This window comes from Dipteris shenzhenensis, chromosome 17 (assembly GCF_047967505.1).
Source record: "Dipteris shenzhenensis isolate YYH24624 ecotype China chromosome 17, Dip_SZ_1.0, whole genome shotgun sequence".
Taxonomy (NCBI): domain Eukaryota; kingdom Viridiplantae; phylum Streptophyta; class Polypodiopsida; order Gleicheniales; family Dipteridaceae; genus Dipteris; species Dipteris shenzhenensis.
Window position 1 is genome coordinate 44,352,153 of NC_141612.1, and position 21,674 is coordinate 44,373,826.

At 42.3% G+C, this 21,674-nt stretch overlaps 1 protein-coding gene across 2 annotated transcripts in view; it reads left to right on the plus strand.

The window, feature by feature from the left end:
- Positions 1-21,674, plus strand: part of LOC147892169 (NAD-dependent malic enzyme 1, mitochondrial-like) — a 129,475-nt gene that overhangs the window by 78,006 nt on the left and 29,795 nt on the right. For both annotated transcript variants that reach the window (XR_015542419.1, XM_087388050.1), the window contains exons 4-6: positions 18,107-18,274; positions 19,681-19,809; positions 20,039-20,099. Coding sequence is in view for 1 of the 2 variants with exons in the window: in XM_087388050.1 (XP_087244176.1) it covers positions 18,107-18,274; positions 19,681-19,809; positions 20,039-20,099 (358 nt within the window). In the remaining variant the exon portion in view is untranslated. The remainder of the gene's footprint in view (positions 1-18,106; positions 18,275-19,680; positions 19,810-20,038; positions 20,100-21,674) is intronic.

Here is a 21,674-nt window from a genome sequence, read left to right on the forward strand (position 1 = left end):
AGGGAGGAGGCTGCGCAGGGGACTGTACAGGCTGTACGGTTGACCGTACAGCCTGTATGAAAGGCCATACAGCAGGGACGAAAGGCTGTACGGGGGGGTCCACAGATCACGGCAAACGTATGGGAGGTTGCACGGGAAATTGTACGGGCGGCGGTACGGAAGGTAGCAGACTGCACGGAAGTTGTACGGAAGGCCGTACAGTCGATGGCAGCTATACGGAAGACAGGGTAGGCAGCAGGGTCGTGGCGGGGGACTGTACGGACGGGGACTGCACGGACGGAAACAAGGAGGAAGACGAAGCTGGCTGTGCAGAGGAGGAGATCTCCATCGCTCACACACACTTTTTTTTTTGTGAAACCAAGATCCTTATATTATGAAACATTCATTTACATCTGGGCAGAGCTCAAAAGAGAGCCAAAGCCCTATCCATCAGAAGCATAAAAGAAAAGCTGAATAGAAGAAACATCCAAATCTTCCTCATGTAAGGCATCATATAAAGACTGCCGCAATGCCTAGAACTCATATGGATGCTGAAGGGGAGAATTCAGATATGCTTGATTGCGCTGTAGCCAGAGGGTCCATAAGGCCCAGTATCTGATCTAGTGGAAGAAAAGAGAATACTGTGACAAAGAAGCTGATAGTTTGCCATACATCCAGAAAAACCTGTAGAACCTGTGTGCTGGAAATCTGAGAGATAAGAAATAGGAGATTCTGTCTAGAAGGTCTCTGGAATATGAACAAAACCACAGTAAATGCGGAATACTCTCAGATGTAAGGTGACATCTTGGACAAAGAGGTGAAGCTATCCTTCTTTGAGCCAATTTCACCCCTACTGGAAGAATACCAACAGTACATCGCCATAGAAAGAGTCGTTGCTTCAATGGCATTTTCAACTTCCATATCAATTGCAATCTTCCTTTCCACCAGGCTAATGACTTGTTCAAATGCCATAGAGAATTAGCATGATGGGCAATCCAGGGAGGAGGTAATATCAATCGATAAGCCTGTATAGAAGTCAATAAATTCAAAGGCCTAGAGGATATGCTTGTATTTGAAGACCAAAGGTGCCAATCTTGAAGCCTGTCCCTGACATTCAATGTTGGAATCGGAATCAGAGGGAGTAAGAGATCAGCAATAGCTTTCCAAATAGGTCTATGATGCATCCCCAGATTGTATTGTCGACATGCTACTGGAAAAGTGAGAATATTTCCTTGCATATCTACCACATCATCAATGAACCGGATACCCATTTTCATAAGATTGTAAGCTCTGATGGGTTGTTGAACAGCAAGGGGAGAGGAAAACACAGCACTGCAATGAATACGCTCACACACACACACACACACACTTCACACACTCCCCACACACACACACACACGCGCGCGCGCGCGCACAGCACGCATGAGAGCCGAGAGAACGGGATGCTTGTAGTGACAGGATACACATGGATGTCAACTCACAAGAGGGAGTTGAGGAGAGATAGCGTTCATGAACTTTACGATAGATATCCCTCCCCCCCTCAACTAAGGTGGCATACTAACTGAGCCACGAACTAGAGTAGATAAGGATAGCTATCATCCAGCTATTATTCGTGGGCATAGACCGTCTAGGAGGCGAGGGATCACTACTGGCCGACCTCATGATACAGATATTGCTATAGGTTGATAAGATAGTCCTTATATCATCTTTAGCGGAGGGGTTGCAAAGACATCTGGAGGCTCTAGAGGTGTTTTGCAGAGAGAGAGAGAGAGACCTGACAGTCAACCTTGGAAAGACCAAGGTTATGGTCTTCAACACCTCACATGTAGGGATCCGTCGACTCAGCTTCACTTACCGTGGTCAGCTAGTGTTTAGGAGCAGTCTTCATTTTTATAATGATCCATGCAGCCCAGGCACGACTCACATGGGTGCGGAGTGCTTTGGATCGGTTAGAGAGACGGTGCTTCCAGGCACACTTCTAGGACCCACCGAGGAGGGTCTGGCTTTTCGACACACTAGTGCACCGACTGCCATGTTGAGATATCGAGCTCCACTTGTGATATGCCAGGATGATCGTTGTGCATTTATGTCCCCGACTTGTTAGCTGCAGAGGCGGTTGATACACCGCCCACGAATAATAGCTGGATGACAGCTATCCTTATGTACTCTAGTTCGTGGCTCAGTTAGTATGTCACCTTAGCTAGCTGAGTTTGGTTTGAGACCCACATATAGGGTTCTTCTATTTCTTTGTACTAGAGTTCTTTTGGCTTTCACAACTAAGAAGAGGAAAACTGTTTTCAGCCTCCACCTTTGTGTGTATTCTCCCATTGTGTATGTGAGAAAGTCGCAAGTGAGACTCCTTCTTTCTCTCCCACTATCTTCACATGGTATCAGAGCCTGGTTCGTGGTAAGGAGCTCAAGAAAGCAAACCAAGCTCGCGGTGTCCTGGTAAGAGGACCAGTGTTGCTTTTCTTTTTCGAGTTTGGGAGCAAATCTCTGTAGGTAGCACAATCGGAAAGTACAAGAGTGCATTGTCTCAGATTGAGACGTCCTTCGTGGTGTGGCGAGAGGGTAATATATGTTGCGGGAAGAGGCAAAGCCCTCGGTGACTTTATTTTTTTTATTCGAGGCCATTTCGGGGCCCGTTTTGGTGGTGGAAGATTTTCGCAAGCACTGAGAAAAAGGCCTTGTTTTTGCTGTGCGACCATTGCTCTGCAGGTTGGTGAAAAGTTACCGCAGAAATTGCATCGTATGCCTGTGCGCGTCGTATGCCTGTGCACGGAGATATTGGGGGTTACAGAATCATCCTTATTGCTTGTTGATGCAAAATCGTCACTAGGAAGTGCTTGTGTGGTCAAATACCACTTTCCTGAGTTTTGCAGATTTGCCCTTGTGAGACAGAAGCTGTGTTTTTTGTAGTGACAGAATATTTTGCAGTGTTCTGTAATGGCGTCTGATTCTCTTTCACAGATTGTCACTGAAAAGCTTGACAAGAACAACTTCCAAGCATGGAAGTTTAGAATGACGAATTTTCTTATGGAAAAAGACTATTGGGAGTTCATTACAGGAAATGAAGAAGAATCAGTTCTGCCTAATGTTCCCAATCAACAGGAAATGCAGGCATTTAAAGGATGGCATGAGAGCCAGAAAAGTTATGTACTGGTTTTCTATCAGTATTTCAGATTCTATGATTGTGCATATTCAGGATGCAAGTACGTCAAAGGAGGCATGGGATACTTTGGTAAAAATGTACAGCACAAATACGCAAGCCAGGAAAATGCAGCGCAAGCAGGAGTTGCACAATGTGCAGAGAGAAAATATGAGCATCAATGACTACTACATGAAGGTGAAGAAAATTACAGATACACTTACTTCCATTGGGTCGCCAGTGGAAGATGATGATCTGGTTTCTGTGACCTTGAATGGTCTAGGAAAGGATTATGCACAGTTCCGGACATCCATTGCCGTCCGTGAGAAATTTTCTGATTTTGAGGAGTTGTTTGCTCTTCTAATTTCTGAAGAGCAGAGAAATGGTGGTGCATCTTCTTTAGGAGGAACTTCAAAAGAAACTGTCTTCTACTCAAATGCTGGAAGAAGCAGAGGCAGAGGCAGAGGCAGAGGCAGAGGCAGAGGCAGATGAGGCCATGGTAGAAATCAGAATATGCAGCAAACTCAAGAAAATCAGTCCTTTGGAGGAGGACGTGGTAACTCTAGAGGCAGGGGGAGCCAAAGAGGTCGTGGTGGATTGCAGAGAGGCCAAAATGCAAACAACAATGTTGAATGCTACTATTGTGATAAAATGGGTCATATGGCTAAAGATTGCTACAAAAAGCAGAATGACATTATGAATGAAAAATTGCAACAAGGGAATTATGCATCTTCTAGTAGACATGGTGATGACAGAAATGAGCATCTGTTTATGGTGCATCACATGACCAATTCTGTGACAAGTGCAGAAGAAAGCAATGATGTGTGGTATGTTGACTCAGGTGCGTCAAACCACATGACAGGTCATGCAGAATGAATGTAGGATGCAAGGAAAACGGAAAGATCAGGATTTGTGGAGACTAGTGATGATACTGTACATCCTATTGTGCAGATTGATAAAATTCCTTTGTCTATGCAAGATGGGAAAAAGAAATACTTGTCTTATGGATGCTTTGTTGAGGATATGAAAAATAACGGTCGCTTAAAATAGCAAAAGGAAAGAAGAAGGGCAGGATGTTTACGTTGGATGCGGACATGTCTGAATTGAGTGAAGCAATGTTTGCACATGGGACCGGTGTAGTTGTAGATATTGATATGTGGCATAAACGCATTGGTCATGTTAATGTACAACGACTTAAATCAATGCACGCCCAAAATATTGTTGCAGGATTGCCTAAATTCAAGGTTGCAAAAATGCATAAGGTATGTGAAGCCTGTCAATTTGTAAAACAGGCAAGGAAACCATTTCCTAGGCATGTTCAAGAGAGTAAGAAGCCATTGGAATTAATCCACTCTGATGTGTGGACTACTAAAGCTGCATCTATTGGAGGCTGTTATTATTTTGTCACTTTTATTGATGACTATAGCAGAAAAGTTTGGGTGTATTTTATGAAAAATAAAAGTGAAGTGTTTGGGCATTTCAAAGATTTTAAAGCTATGGTTGAGAAAGAAACAAGCTTGCAAATAAAATGCCTAAGGTCAGATGGAGGGGGAGAGTACCTCTCAAATGAGTTTGCAAGGTTCTTGCAGGAGCATGGCATAAAGCAGTAATATTCATGGAGTCATACCCCACAGCAAAATGGACTTGCAGAAAGAAAAAACATGCATATTGGAGAGGTATCTCGGGTCATGCTAAATGAAAAAACCTATCAGATTATTATTGGGCTGAAGCAGTTGCTACAGCAGTTTACATAATAAACAGGACTCGCAGTGCAGCAATACATGGCATGACGCCAGAGGAGATGTATACTGGTAGGAAATCAGTTATTTCTCATTTGAAAATTTTTTGTTGCATTGCCTATGTTCATGTGCTAGATGAGTTGACGTCCAAGTTGGATCCAAAAGCTGAGAAGTGCATTTTTATTGGATATTCTTTGTAGCAAAAAGGATATAGAGGCTATAACCCCTTTACTCGTAAGTTTACAGTGAGCAGAGATGTTGTTTTTGATGAGATGAGCAGTTGGTATAAACCAGTAAATGTGATTGATGATATAGATGCACAAAATGGTAATGCTGCACAGAATTCACAGCAGCAATCACAAAATATTAGTGGACCTGTAGTGTCCTCTAGTAGTGTTTCACATATTTCGCCATGGACATGCAGATTGAGATCAGGAGAATCTCCTCAAAGCAATGCAGATAGTGGTATGCAGGTATCACGAAAAGGAAAAGAGAAGGTAGATCAGCGCATGTTTGATGTGAATGCAGGTCACTCTTATGTGGATGGTGAATCCAGTGGCTCAGAACAGAGCATTGATGATGAGTTGGATATTCCTTTTGTTGTTACACTTAGAGTAAGGAAGACCAGGGATGTTTTGAGAGCACCTGGAAGTAAGCCTACTTTGCGCAGGTCTACCAGAGCTAGGTATCTTGTGGATAGGCTGAAATATGATGGATTTACAGCCACTCACTATGCCTATATGGTCAAAGTGATACAGGAATCAGAACCCACTTCTTTTGAGCAAGCCATGGGAAAAGAAAAATGGGAGAAAGCCATGGATGAAGAAATAGATGCCTTGGAAGCAAATGCTAGAATTGGTGCCTTTGCCTAAAGACGAGAATGCAATTGGCTGTAAGTGGGTTTATAAGGTGAAGCACAATGCAGATGGTTCTGTGAACAGATACAAGGTAAGATTAGTTGTCAAGGGGTATGCACAGACATATGGCATTGATTATGAAGAAACATTCAGTCCGGTTGCAAGGATGGCAACCGTAAGAGCAGTCATTGCTATGGCTGCATCAAAGGGATGGTCTTTATATCAGATGGATGTAAAGAATGCCTTCTTGCATGGCGATTTGTAAGAAGAGGTCTTTATGGAGCAGTCACCAGGTTACGTTCATGCTATTCATCATGAGTTTGTTTGCAGGTTGAAGAAAGCATTGTATGGCTTGAAGCAAGCACCTAGAGCATGGTCTGACAAGATAGGAGAGTATCTTGTCACTATTGGCTTTCAGATTTTCAAGGCAGATTTCTCACTTTATGTGAGAAAAACAGAGAAAGGTATTATGTTGCTTGTCATTTATGTTGATGATTTGATCATCATAGGTGGTAGTGATGAAGATATTCTTCATGTGAAAATGCTATTGAAGCTGAAGTTTGAGATGAAGGATTTGGGAGAGCTGCGTTATTTCTTGGGCATTTAGGTGATTAGATCACCAAGTGGGATACGGCTCTTGCAGAGGCAGTATGGATTGGATATGCTGTCTAAATATGGGATGACACACTGTAAGCCTATTTCAGTTCCTTTGGAGCAGAATGTGAAGCAGAGCGCAGATGCAGGTGAGGTTGTGGAAGACCCTACTATGTACAGACGCATAGTAGAAAGTTTGATTTATATGACTATTACCAGGCTAGATTTGAGCTATGCTGTTGGATTGGTAAGTCAGTTTATGCAGGCTCGAAGGAAACCACATTTGGATGCAGCTAGACGCATACTCAGGTATGTGAAGTCCACATTGCAGTATGGACTATTTTATTGTGTATGTGAGAAAGCCGCAAGTGAGACTCCTTCCTTCTCTCCCACTATCTTTACACATGTATGTAGCACCCTTCAAGGGGAGTGATCTACCGAGGACAGAGTGGACAAAATTTGAGTAGCTACAGGTGATTCGGAGTAAGCCCTTAGTTCCACATGAGATAGTACAGATAGAGTTCGCCATGACCTCTCTACAGGTTGATGCCATCTTTTAGACAGTGACATTCATCCATAGATCCCTCGTCTTGGGCGGTCTCCCTTGAGGAAAGCTGTGATAGGCTGGACACTCAATAGAGTGTGCTCTAGTCGCTCTCCGTGCCGCAGGTGGTCTCCGTCCCTCTCTTAGTGATCCAAGCTGCCAGCATATTAGCTAGCTCCTCCTCCTCTGTCCTACTGTGTCTTGGAGCTGACTGAAATGCATACAAGTCTGTGACGTGTTGCTGTGCCCTATCAGCCTCTATATGCGGTGGTCTGGTTGCCTCATGCTGCCCTCTATTTGTCATAGTAGAGTCTCCCTGTGTTGGTGCATCTGAAGCAGATAGAGGCTAATGCAGAGCTGGTCATGGAGGTGGATTAGTCGTGAGAGTGCGCCGAAGCCGTTCCCCTCCTGATAGAGGCAATGGTATCGTCCCTTAATCTCATAGTAAGCTGGGCAGGCTCATAGAAAATGCTCCTCTGTCTCAACCACTCCCAATGTGCATAGCATGTAGATCCCTGCGCTCTGGGTATGCCTGGTGCTCTCTCCATCTCAATCCTCAAGTGATGGGATGAAACACGCATTTGGCCAATGGCGATCCTCAGTGCATGTGATACTCCTCTGTCCTCCAGATACTCCGGTCTGATGATGAATCCCTCCTCCGATACCCTCAAGAAGTGGTTGCGATAGATTTGGGACTTGGTGGGGAGCTCTTGATCCCCCCCAAGTCCGAGATGTATGAAGTTGGAGGAGATCCAATTATATGGTACAGTCAATGTCATCTCGCGAGATCGACTCGGGAGATGCGTGCATGTTGTATTGAAAGGGGGGGAGCTCGTCCATCTGAATACCTGTGCGTGGCAAACCATGTGGATATACGTGCATTCCATGCGTATGCTCTACTCTCTGCTAGTGGTTTGGATGACTCCAGGGCCAGCCTCGGTAGTGTCCATCGAGGTAAGTCCTCTTTGAAGATATCCCAGCGGGTTCAGAGATTGAGGAGACACGCCCTCCCCTGCCACCACAGCATGAGACAGCTTGACAGATGCAGATCCGTGACATTTCCGCCGCTCAGAGACGAGCCACCACGTTCCGGGATTTGGTTTCTGAGTCCCAACTCTCAGCCTACTTAAGCTAGTTTCTGATTTATATCTGAATTTGCTCGAGCTATTGAGCTCTGTAGATCAGTTTAGCATTCAGCAAGGGCCCTAGCACACCCTTTGCTCCAGCCCATTGAGGCTTGTATGAGTTTTTCTTTTTAGTGTACTTTGTACTTTGTCCCATAGGCCCACGAGGCCTCCTGCGGACGGTAATACTCTCTCTCTCTCTCTCTCTCTCTCTCTCTCTCCACACACAAACACACACACATACACACATTTTTTTTTTGGTGAGAAACTTTCATCAAGAAGAATGTACATTCATAGCTGCCCCAAAGTGAGACAGCTACTACTACTCATAGTTCTGAGCAGAAGTTGCTTCTCTTTGGTGCAACTTTGAATGTACATTCTCCTTGGTCTTTTTTTCATCTTCTCTATGTACACAAGTTTTTTTTTTTTGGGTGTAATCCATGTGTCTTTATATTACAAAAAGGCTGTCTCCAAAGTGGAGATCAGCAAATACATGATCAAAAGATTTCATTGAAGGACAAGTAGACAATATAATCTAACTAATGAACAAATAGGCAATCATAAAAGGATTGCTTGAGCAACATCTGGAAAAAGAAAAACATACGCGCGTGCCCAATATCCAACCCAAGGAAAAAACAAATTAAAATTCTATCTAGGTGGGTGAATCCCAAACAACCAGAAGCATTTTCCGAAAATAAAACTTGGAAATGTGGTTCTCAAATGCTGGCCCAACAATCCAAGGAAATCACGTGTATGAGAGCAATGCCAAAGAAGGTGAGTGACTGTCTCCCTTGGAGCTAAGCATCTGCGACAAATAGTCGGAGCAATATGTTTGCATGCCATACCTTTTCCAGATGGAAAAACTTCCAATAAAACTTTCCATAGAAACACCACACACACACATGTATGTAAGTATACATGTATGTATATACATATACGTACACGTACATATACACATGCATATACGTATACGTATACATATACATATTATACATATACACATACTTGTATATGTGTGTGTGTGTGTGTGGCGGGTGATGCTGGGGGTTCTTCTGTCTGGGCAGCTCTTGGCACGAAGACATACTGCTCTAGCTATTTGTCATAGATGTTTGGCTCCAAGGGAATTTGTGCCTCATCTCCTTTGGCATTCTCCACTCACTTGTTCTTGGGTCTTCTTCGGCAGCGTTTGAGAGCTAGATTTCCTACTGCTGCCTTTGGGAAGCATTTCTGGCTTTTTGGGAGTCACCCACACAGACCAAAGTTTGACTTGTTCTTGACTCGTTACTGGGCACTCTGGACTCTATGGAAGGATAGAAATCATATAGCCTTTGGTGATCCTACTTTTTTCACTTTTCCTTTTTTCAGATGCTCTCTGCAGCAATCTTGTTTAGAATGTCTGCAAACCAAATACATAGACTAGAATTTATACTTGTCATATATTGAGATCTTCAACTGATGTACTTTTAGGCTCCCCATTCAGGGGCTGCCACTGTGTAATATAAAGAATCGGTAATTTCACAAAATTTTTTTTTTTGGGGGGTGTGTGTGTGAAATTTGGAAGAAACCCTAACCCTAAGTGATTAATATACACATAGATATATGACACACATGTATATTTGACATCATTATCCCTCTCTCTCTCTCTCTCACACACACACACACACACTTTTTTTTTATAGTGAAATCTTTTATTTCTGTGTGGGAAATCCCAAAAAGAGGTAAAAACCCACCAATAAGTACAAAGTAAAAATTTACAAGTAAAGCCTCAGAGCAAAAGTCATGAGGCAGCCAAGTAAAAAGTTACAAGATCAAACTGGAGGAGGATCAAACACAATATCCTCCAGTATTATATTGTTGCTTTGTAAAAATTGATGCAGTGAAGAGACTGCACCATCAGTAAAAACCACCTCTTTTTTGCCCTTGTGATTCTTCTTAATATAAGTTGGAAGTGTGAAATTTTGAATCACAGGGTCAAAAACCTGTTGCAACATAGGATGAAAAGACTCCAGAGAAAAAGAAACATCTGTATCTTGAATAGAAAGAGACTCTGGCACAGTCTTCACAGTCATAAGAACGGGATCAATATCTGTACTCTCTAAAGGAGTATTGGACGAAAGAGCTGCATCAGACAAATCATGAGTCAGCATGTCAGCTTCAGTCGGGATATCAACGTGAGAGAGCATGTGAAGCATCCTGTACGATCCCCTCTGCAAGGGGCACATCCATATCTTGAGGAGAAGAAGGGTGATGATGCACAACAGGGGTACTTTCTTGAGCTTCTTTAGCAAGAGAAAGATTGACCTGAGATTTATCTACCTTCCTCTAGTAGTGCTTCAGAGCAATAGAAGAAGGCATCTCCAATGAAGCCATAGCAGAAACCGGAGAAGGGAGAGTAACCTTGACAGTTGAAGAAGGAGCAGAAGGAGTCCTGGATGTAGAAGGACAATCACGTGCAAAATGACCAACCTGTCGGCACCGATAACATGCAGTGGGAAAAGATGCGAAGTGCAGCCTGATGCGCATCGGATGGGCAAATCCTGAATCAAGATCCAGAGTAGATAGCACGGGCTGCATCATATCCCACACAACGCAAAGGGGAACATCACGGGAAGATTGCAAGAACTCCTGTCGCGGAACATGAAGAGGCTTCCCCAAAAGTGCTGCAAGAGGAGGAAGATGCTGAAGAAGAGGCACAGGCAACGCTTTGAGAGTAATCCAGATCGGACAGACACACACACACACACACACACACACACACACATTTTTTAAAAACAAATAGTGAAATCTTTTATTTCTGCGTGGGAAACCCTAAGAAGAGGTAAAAACCCACCAATCAGTACAAAGGAAAAATTTACAAGTATAACCTCAGAGACAAAAACTCATGAGGTAACCATAGTAAAAAGTTACATATCCGTTGGAGCAGGATCCAACAGGACATGCTCACACACACACACACACACTTTTTTTGGGTGAAATCTTTAATTGATTATATTATATGAGTAGCAACCTCAAAATAAGGTGCTACAATTACATCAACTAAAAATTTCAGTATATGCCAAAAAGACCTCATGATCTATGTAGCGGGTCTGCAAGCAATCAAATAAAGATTGCTGCAGAGAACGCCTAAAAAAACCAAACAGAGAGAAAGTAGGATCACCAAAGACTTTACAATTCCTATATGTCCATAAAGTCCATAGTGCCTAGTAGCAAACCCAAACGAAGAAAAGATAAAACTCCGGTCTGGATGGATGAAACCCAAATAGCCAGAAGAACTTTTCAAACGGAACAGATGGGAATCTCGCTTGCAAGCACTGTCAAAGCAGATAAAAAATCTCACGAGAGCACGGACAATGCCAAAACAAGTGAGGCACAGTCTCCGAAGAAGCAGAACATCTGTGGCAAAGTGCAGGAGCAATGTGTCGATGAGCTTATAGTTGTCGAGATGGAAACACTCCCAAAAGAACTCGCCAAAAGAAAACCTATTGCCGAAGCGGTACTTTATAGGCCTAAAGTTGTAATCTTTTCCTCCACCACTTGGCTAGGCGATGCATTCGCCAAACAGAATCACCTCTCTCTGAAACCCAAGGTTGAGGCAAAAGGATTTTATACAATGCAGGTACAATGATCTGAGATAGCCTCAAAGGAGAAGTCAAAGTCCAATCTTCCAGCCGGTCTTGGAGTTCCAAAGGAGGAATCGGAACAAAAGGCGAAAGCATAGAAGTAATTTATTGCCACAAAGGACGATAATGAGAGCCCAATCCATATGTAGTAGCTACTAGAGAAAAGGGGAGAATAGTACGAGCATAATCTATAACATCAGCAACCGAGGTGATGCTTTTAAACGAGACAAAGTAGGAATGTCGAGGTTCGTGTAAAGCCAAGGGAGGCTGAAAGACTTTCGACCAGTGAATGCTTTTAGCTCTCAAAGAATTCCCAAGCAAAGATTGCCGTCCATTCCATTCCAGATGAGAAAGAACGTGCTTCTAGTCAAGAAGCAAGCGGGAGACAAAAGGGCAGCCATGCAAAGTGCCATGAGTGCAACTATAAAAGAAATCCCAGTGATTGAGTTGCCAATGACCAAACACAAAAATACTGATATGAGTGACCGGAGTCCTAATCATAAGAGCCCAAGGCTGATCATCTTGCAGAAATTGCAGCAACATTTTCTCCCTGTGGGCAAGAATATGCACATGAATATCCGTGATGTTCAATCCACCATGCATCTTGGGAGAACAAATGTGATGCATCGAAAGCAGCCTGAGACTTTTTCTGCCATGTTTGGATCGCCAAAAGATTTCCATAAAGACAGACATGAAAGATGTAAGATCTGCCTTAGTGAACATGATCAATGGCAAGTAAAATTGAATATATGCCACAAGGATGGATTGCACTATTCGAAGACGAACGTGCAAAGGCCAGGTTGCCAGTTTTCAATACTCAAGCTTTTTCCGAAGCTTAGCCAAAACCCAATCAGTTTGTTGTCAGCGAGTGAGTTCCGACCACAAAGGGTAATCAAGATGACGAACAAACTGAGTGGGCGGAATGATATCCCCGGGCCATGATAGACTATGCCAGTCTTTGGAATGCAAAGGGAGCAGCTTAGACTTGTGAAAACTAACATGAAGACCAGCTGCCAAAACCATAAACAGAGAGGGCCTGCATCAAGGCACCAAGATCATGGGGCGTATTCTTCGGGGTAAAGAAAGAATCATCAGCATAAGCTTGAGCAACCATGCTGTGATTAGCATCCAATTCCAAGCCATGAAGTGATCCTGTAGCCACAAGATGATCAATATATTGCGTCATAGGATGAGTAGCAATGGCATACAGTAAAGCACTGAGAGGGTATCCCTGGCGGACCGAACAATGAAGAGTCCACTCATCAGAGATATCCCGAGAAAGAATGCAAGCCGCATTGCTATCTCTGTAAAGCCAGTAAATAACCTGCTGCATTTTTTGTCCAAACCCCAAAGCTCGCATAGTTTGCGAGATGAAATCCCATTGAACTGTGTCAAAGGCTTTTGCAATATCTACCTGCAAGAGTAGAACATCCTGCTGCATGTATTTGGCATATTCAATCCCAATATAAGCATTGGCAATGTTATCTGTGATATGGCGACGTGGAACAAAGCCATTTTGGGAGGGATGTAACCCATCATGCAAATAACCTTCAATCCGATCAACCACCATTTTGGCAATGATCTTGTAAATGACTTGCATGAGCGTGATTAGCCTCCAGTCACCAAGTAAATCACATAGCTGCTTTTTTGGAATCAGCTTGAGAAGACCCTTTTTCTAGGACACAAGCATCTGCTGATTTTGCCATGCTGTATTTACCATTTGCAACAAGGTGAATTTAAGAAGATCTCAGAATGCAAGAAAAAATTCAACAGTGAGACCATCCCATCCTGGAGATTTTTATCTGCCACAGGATCTCAGTGCATCTGACAATTCCCTTTCAGTGAAGGGATGTTCAAGTTCCAAAGCTTGAGCATCGGACAGAATTGGATGAATATGCTGCAAAAGAAGCTGACGTGCAGACACGACCCGAAAAGAAAGAGTATCCACATGCCCAAAATGAGTGGAGAAGTGCTGCACACATAAATGAGCAAGCTCTGAATGAGATGTTGACCAAGAGCCATCAGGCATCCGGATCTGACAGATATTGGTAGCTTGTCTTTTGTAGTGTAATGCCCGTTGTTTGGATCAAGTTTCCCATTTAGCAAGCTTTCTTCGATCATTGGATTGAAGAGAGAATTGAGCCTGGCATAAGAGCATGCTTTTATCTGAAGACAAAGGGCGAAGATGAGCAAGCTCAGTCAAACTCTGATAAGTAAATTTGGCATGTGCTACAGTCTCCCTTGTGGCTTGCATATAGGATTTGTCATAATCTCGAATAATTGCTTGCATCCGAGCAACAAAAGCCTGCCAGGCATAATCCAAACCAATGTGTATCTGACGAGAGAGAGGCTGAATAGCATCAGAGACCAAGGCTTTAAAGTCAGCATGCTCCAGATAACTATTATTAATCAGCAAAAGCCTTCGGCAAGGCAATCTATCAATGGGAAATTCATGTAAGGAAAGCCTCCACCAAAGAGGAGCATGATCCGAATGTGTGAAAGCATGATCAACCCAAATTTGACAAGTAAAGGCATCACAATCCTGTGGATCAATCTGATACCATCTGTCCAAGCGTGGCCGATAAGAAGATTTGGGCATTATGTTGAAAGGTATAGCCCGGAAGCATGGGCTGTAAATCCTTCTAGAGATCAACCAGGCGCAACTGAAGCAAAAAATCAGACCATGCCTATGTTTCAGAAGCCAACATATGAGTGTGGCTTGAGGTGTTGTCACCCGATTGAGGGGCATTATTAAAGTCACCACAAATGAAGGCATGTTGTCGCCATGGATAAGTATGCATGGCAGCCTAGATCAAAGCTCTATCATGAGAAGATTCGGGGGCATAAACCGATGCAAATTCAAAAATTTCCCCTGGAACAAGGCATTGAACAATAATCCATCTACCATGGCGATCATTGAGAGCCACAACAGGTTGAAGGTCGTGCTTTACCAAAAAAGCCACACTAGAAAAGGACTGCTCTCTAGCATAGAAGATATCATAACCAGCAAAATCGCCTATCTGACCAGCATACATATGCTGATTATGCTCTTGCAAAGCAACTATATCAGGCTGCAATTGCCTGATATACATTTAGACCAGTTTCCATTTGTGACCATCACACATTCCCTGTACATTGAGAGTAACACACTTCAAATGATCAAGCATATTTACAGTTATGGGACAGGTATGTACAGTAACTAACGGGCTGTCTACGTTTGCATTTCCACCTCAATGTCCGGGTCTCTGCCTTGGGATGAAGCATTAGCTTGAGGAGAGGACAAAAGTGCAGCAACTTCTTCTTTAGGAAACAGGGTCGGATTTGCTGTCACAGTAGCCCAAGTCAAGCCAACACCAGAGTTTTCAGCAGGTGTTTTCTCATGAGAGGATGTACCACTCCAAGTCCGAGAAGGCAAAGGTCGCGTGGGGGAATCACTTTGCGAGGGGTTTGCCATCCATCAGTCAAAAAATTTTTCCCCTTCCCCTGAGGTGGAGAGGACAAAGGCACAGGAAAAGAAGCATTACCATTTGAGACAGCCGGGGCTTTGCCTTAGTCTTGAACAGAGAAAAACTGTTTGACCCCTTTGTTTTTGACCACAGAAGAGGCATCTGCATTCTTATTCAAAGGCTGAACCATTTCAGCTTGCACTGGCATCCGTGGAGCTCGGGAATGGCATTGTGAAGCCATGTGCCCAAATTGCTTGCATTTAAAGCAAGCACCTGCAAACAGCCCCCATTTGAGCTTGTAAAAGGCACTCCCATTCATAGTAATCGAATATGAAGCTGAAGTGGGATGAGCCATATCCCACAAAATGCAGAAGCGATTCGAATTTCCATTGGGTCGCGGTGGACATACCATCTCACCGAGGGAAGATGCAATTTTAGGTAGAAGAGAAGACAAGCATTGAGGAAAATCCACAACTCCTACCCAAACAGGGCAACGATGCCGAATCAATGCCTGATAATCCCGGGTGGGAGACCAGGGCAGGACATGGACCATCTGCTGGCCATAGAAGAGAGGAGAGTGCTCCAGCAAAACCTGACGGTGCTCCTCATCAGCCATGATGATCTCAAAAAAGCCCCTGGCTGCATAATGAACTTTTTTGACATAAGAACCACCCAGGGTTCGAGTCAACCAATTCCCAACATCTGCTGCAGCAGGCATCTGTCCTGGGAAGAAAATTATAACGGCATCCTTTGCATACTCCTTAACTGGATCAAATATATCATCCACTTCTACCATAATGCCAGTGGTGGGAAGTGGATCTTTCCAACCTTTGCGGGTGTCTTCAAACCCTTCATGCATAACCTGTGAGAATGGGAGAGAGAGAAACAGTGAGAGCAAGAAGCAGGAGAGAGTGAGAGCTGAAAACTTAGTTGCAAATAGATGAGTGTAGTACAACTGAACTGAGTGATGGGTTTTGTCTAAGTGACAAAACCTTATCACTTCACTAACCATAGTTAGTGAACTAACTGTGGTTAGGGGAAAAAACCTCTAAGTGAGGGAAAAGTGCCCCTAACCTACTTATTACATTACATTGGTCGCTGCTAAATTATAGCAATAATTCTAACACCCCCTTGCAGTGCCAATGTCATGTACAAGGAAATGATCAATCACCAAAAGGAGATAAGTTCAGGGCACTGCGAAATGCCTCAAACTTTTCACGTGGAAGTGCTTTGGTGAAAATGTCTGCAACATTGTTATGTATTGACTAACCATAGTTAGTGAACTAACTGTGGTTAGGGGGAAAAACCTCTAAGTGAGGGAAAAGTGCCCCTAACCTACTTATTACATTACATTGGTCACTGCTAAATTATAGCAATAATTCTAACATAACCTCATAAGCAAGTTGAGCCTCAGCAGAGTCACGAAGGGAATCATCTGAATCCATCACCTGTTTTTGTTTCACATAAGTTATAACACATTTTGATAAGTAAAAACGCAGACACAAACACACACACACACACACACACACACACACACACACACACACAGAGTTACATAAAAACTTTTTTAATTAATTTCTTCTTTAATTAATTTACTCATTCTTTAAATGCAACTTTAGCCTATTGGCACATTTCCTTTAAAATTTTGTTAATGCATTAATTTGTTGTGCTTTCCTTTGTGTAATCATTATACTTTTAGATGCTAGAATCTGGAGGGATGTTCTTGTTTCTAGGTAAAGCGATAACAAGCCAAGGGAAACATGCATTACATTTCTACCCAAATTAACCTATATTGTTCTAACATATGGTTTATTTGGATGGTGACAGGTAACCTTATGATGGCCAACACTTATTTACTCATTTTTAATAACCCTACCTGGGTTTTGTTGCAACAATACATTTGAAATTAAACTTAATTTGAGTTCTTAAAGTATTTATTCTCCATATCTGAATTATTTCTAGTTAATGTTGTTAAGCTATTCTATGACTAAATAGATTTTATTGATGGGATTATTAAATCTAAACACACACATTGATCTCCCTGCTAGTCCCTGCTATGCATGATGGAGTTTATGGCTTTCAACCTTGTGAGTGACTATCATGAGATTGAAACTGCACTATGTTGTGTTTTTAAAGGATGAGTTTGGGAATGTTCTCGGATTCATCTAGGTATATGCTTCTGCCGTATTAGCGGACATGCAAATTTCACCTTGTGAAGTTTTCGTCCAAGTTGCGGTCTGCTGGTATTGTGATAATTCTTTCTATCTTAAATGGTGTGTTGCCCTATCAGCTAGATTTAGATTTAGATGCTCGTTGGGGAGAGACTAAAATGAAAACGTTTAGACTTCACAAGCAGTTGTAGCTTGATTGAAGAGATTTTGGACTACCTTTTGATTAGCCTTCTCCTTTAGTGCTAGCCTTCGTCATGGCTAAGTCTGCCCTTCACCTCCGGAGTGTTAACAGAAACTCAGTACGAAGACTTTGTATAAATGGATGCTCAAGTATGTGTGGGTGTGTGGATTTGTATGTGTGAGAGCATATTTTTATACTATGGTCTACACTCACTGTTGGGCGCTGATGACGTCAGTGGGGATGTCATAGTAGCTAGTCCCTGCTATGCATGATGGAGTTTATGCTTTTCAACCTTGTGAGTGACTATCATGAGATTGAAACTGCACTATGTTGTGTTTTTAAAGGATGAGTTTGGGAATGTTCTCGGATTCATCTAGGTATACACACATTGATCTCCCAACTAACCCTTGGTCGGGCTAATATCATACAATCGGTTTTCAGTTTAGTAATGGCTACTCTTTCTTTGATTTCAAACACACGTGCATGCACACGCACACGCACACGCACACGCACACATATATGACATCATTCTGGTCCATTACATCATTTATGCCCTTCGATTATTGTCATTCCGGTCCCTTGTATCATTTAATGCCCTCTTTGACTAATTCAAAGAATATAGTGCCATAATGACTTTCTTTTCTGTTTGGGAGTTTTACCCCTGCTAGTGGCCTCATAATATTCCTTGTGTAATATGTTTCAGATTCTTATCGACAATATAAAGCAGTTTGCTCCAATTGTATATACCCCCACAGTGGGGCTAGTTTGTCAAAATTATAGCGGCTTGTTCAGACGACCTCGTGGTATGTATTTCAGTGCAGCAGATAAAGGAGAAATGATGTCAATGGTGTACAACTGGCCTGCTGACCAGGTAATTTGTTTTTTCTTGTGTGCCTCTTTTTCTGTATAGCACTTTCTATATAGCACTATCATAGCTTTTGAATTAGAATCTCTATATCATCTGTGTGTGATAGACAGTATAAAGTTGTCCCCGAACATATATTGTAATCTTCTTGTGAGCAGTTTTTTTTACAAGATTGAAACTTCCTTGTTTTCAAAGGTTCTAAGTTAGGCAGATTGACGTGCTCATCTTGACAGGCAAAATGATGTTTTCAGTTCACCATAGGGAAACTAGAACTCTAACGGAGCCACGCCTTGCTATTGGTGTGGGCAACTATGAATTCCCATGGCTCAAATGAAAGGATCTACATTTTATAGATAGGGCTGCTAGGGCATAGGGAAAAATAATATGATAAATCTCGAGCCTTGACACATGCTAGAAGAACCCCATTAAAGAGGTCACTGCTGTTCCCCATATGATGATGTCAGGAGGCCTAGATACAAAATCATCCATGGCTTGAGATGCATTTGGGTAAGGATTGTGTGCATTTAGTAACAGCATGTCAATTCGGCTAAATGACATTGATGGTATGAACCTTGGCAATGTTTTTCAGCATGATTCCAGGCGAAATCGTTTAGACTTCACAAGCAGTTGTAGCTTGAATGAAGAGATTTGGACTACTTTTTGGTTAGCCTTCTCCTTTAGTGCTAGCCTTCGTCATGGCTGAGTTTGCCCTTCACCTCCGGAGTGCCGACAGAAACTCAGTACGAAGACTTTGTATGAATGGATGCTCAAGTATGTGTGGGTGTGTGGATTTGTATGTGTGAGAGCATACTTTTATAGTATGGTCTACACCCACTGTTGGCCGCTGATGATGTCAGCGGGGATGTCATAGTAGCTAGTCCCTGCTATGCGTGATGGAGTTTATGGTTTTCAATCTTATGAGTGACTCTCGTGAGATTGAAACTGCACTATGTTGTGTTTTTAGAGGATGAGTTTGGGAATGTTCCTGGATTCATCTAGGTATATGATGCCAGGTGAAGACAAAGCCCATAGAATTTCTCTGGTCTTAACATAAATTATCGGAAAGATTTTTACATCAATCTTTCTTCAGTAGTTTTCTCTTGAAGAGATTTTCTGAATTTTGCTTTCTAAATAGCTCCAGTATAAATTTCCCTTTTCCTTCTGCAAGCAGTTCAGCTCTTCTCTTATTTTCTCGTCAGCAATTATCAGCTTGTATTCTCAAAGTCGGTGGTAGGTGACCTTTTTCTGCATGTACATTGCGAATTGCCTTCATAATAGATGTTACAACTTGATATGATTTGAGGTTTGTAGCCTGCTATCATTAGTGTTTTGAACTATTTGACTGAGGTTTGAAAATGATCCAAACAATATAGTCTGGAATAAGCTGACACAGGATTTGCGGTGCTTGACAGGTGGATATGATTGTGGTAACAGATGGGAGTAGAATTCTTGGGCTGGGGGACCTTGGGGTACAGGGAATTGGGATTCCGATTGGAAAACTCGACTTGTATGTTGCTGCAGCAGGCATAAACCCTCAAAGAGTAAGAGTACCAACTGTTGAAATCTAGCTGTGTTTCTAAACTTTTATTGTTTCTACACTTTTATTATCTTCAACGTAGAGTTATCTTGTCAAGTGGTCTGGTCGTTGCAGTCCTTTCGGAGCATGCATACAAGCTTGTATGCTGTCTACTTGCATGGGTTTGCCATCTTCTGGCATATCATGTTTGCTATATTATTCAGGCTGCAGATTAAACACCATTGTGTGTCCAGGTATTGCCTGTCATGATTGATGTGGGTACAAACAATGAGAAGCTCCGCGAAAATCCTCTTTGTAAGTATGAACTTAGAATTTTATCTTTTGAAAAGCAGACCTAAATACATATTATTTCGAGTGAAAAGTGCAGTTTCAAAGATTGCAGGAGGTTGCATGGTGTAGAGTGGAGATGCATCACTTTTGAGATGCTCAAGGCCCTGCTGTAAAAGGCTTGCATAGAGAGGACTTAGAGCTTACTGACCAGTAGCAAAAGCACTTACGCGCAACTGTGTTTTTGATCATATATGTCGACCATAGTTATCATGAGAAACGTTTCTGTAGGATTCAAAGCCGTTCGTGGCACATTCACATTTAATTTTTTAACAAGTTACTGACTTTTCATAATGCTTCTGGTCCAATGAATGGTGTAGTTTACCTGTGCTTACTGCCAGACCTTGAGTGTTGTCAAGACTCAAGACTCAAGCTTCAAGACCCATCATATTATTGAAGCCTACGTTTTGGACCAACTTCATATGTTGCAATGTTTATGTTTGTTCTTTTTTTCATATTTAGAATAGGGGACACAAAAAAGGGTCTAAAGAGTTCGGAAATGTTTTGAAAGCTTGAAACATTTCACAACTGAGCAAACATGTCCAAGCCCTTTAAAGGCAGGCTTGGTACAGGTTTGCATGCATGTACTCACGCATCGAAGACACAGGGCTAAATTAATAGACAGAGCTCCAAAATACCAAACTTGTGATACATGTACTTTCATCTATCTGCAAGTTGACCAATATATGCACAAAAACATGCCAAATCGATTTAGTGATGTCAAATTACTTCTTTCACATCTCTTCATTCGGGACTAGATCGAAGAGTACACGCCTTGCATGCTTGCAAAGCAACCATAAAGAAAGATAAAACACCATCTTTGTGTTATCTGGGATAAGCTTCTTACAAGAATCACGATAGGATCCGTCTGTTCTGAGAGCATGGAATACATAGAGCTTTTGGGAAAGGCAATATAACTGTGGAGTTTAGAGTGGATCTCACTCGATACGTAGGCGAGAGACACTTGTGCCCTTTGAATGAGGAACCTCATGGATAACTTGCTCTTAAGTAAAAATTATAGCAAATGTTCTTTGTGAGTGATATCCCAATGGTGTAGTTAGTGCCCCTTTTGCGACACGGTTATAGGTTTTGTAAAGACTATTTAAAATCAACAACTGCATATTTCAATGGGTATACATGCACGACGATTTGAGTATGTTTTTGGATTAATCTTTCTTTTATGTGTGTGTGTGTGTGTGTATCTGTCTATCTATTTATCTATCTATATCTATATCTATATCTATGTATCTATGTTTTTGTGTGTGTCTTTGGAAGGACAAAAATCATAGGGTCTTTGGTGATCCACTCCTTTCAACTTTCTCGTTTTTCAAGCACTCTTTGCAGCAATCTTTCTATGATTGGTTGCAAACACAGCACATAGACCATGATGTGTACTTTTCATATATTGAAATCTTCTCTTGATGTTTTTCAGTACATCCCTTTTTGGGATATTTGCTTTGTAATATAAAGCATTCAAAGTTTTCACAAAAAATAAAAAATTGTGTGTGTGTGTGTGTCTGTGTGTGTGTGTGTGTGTGTGTG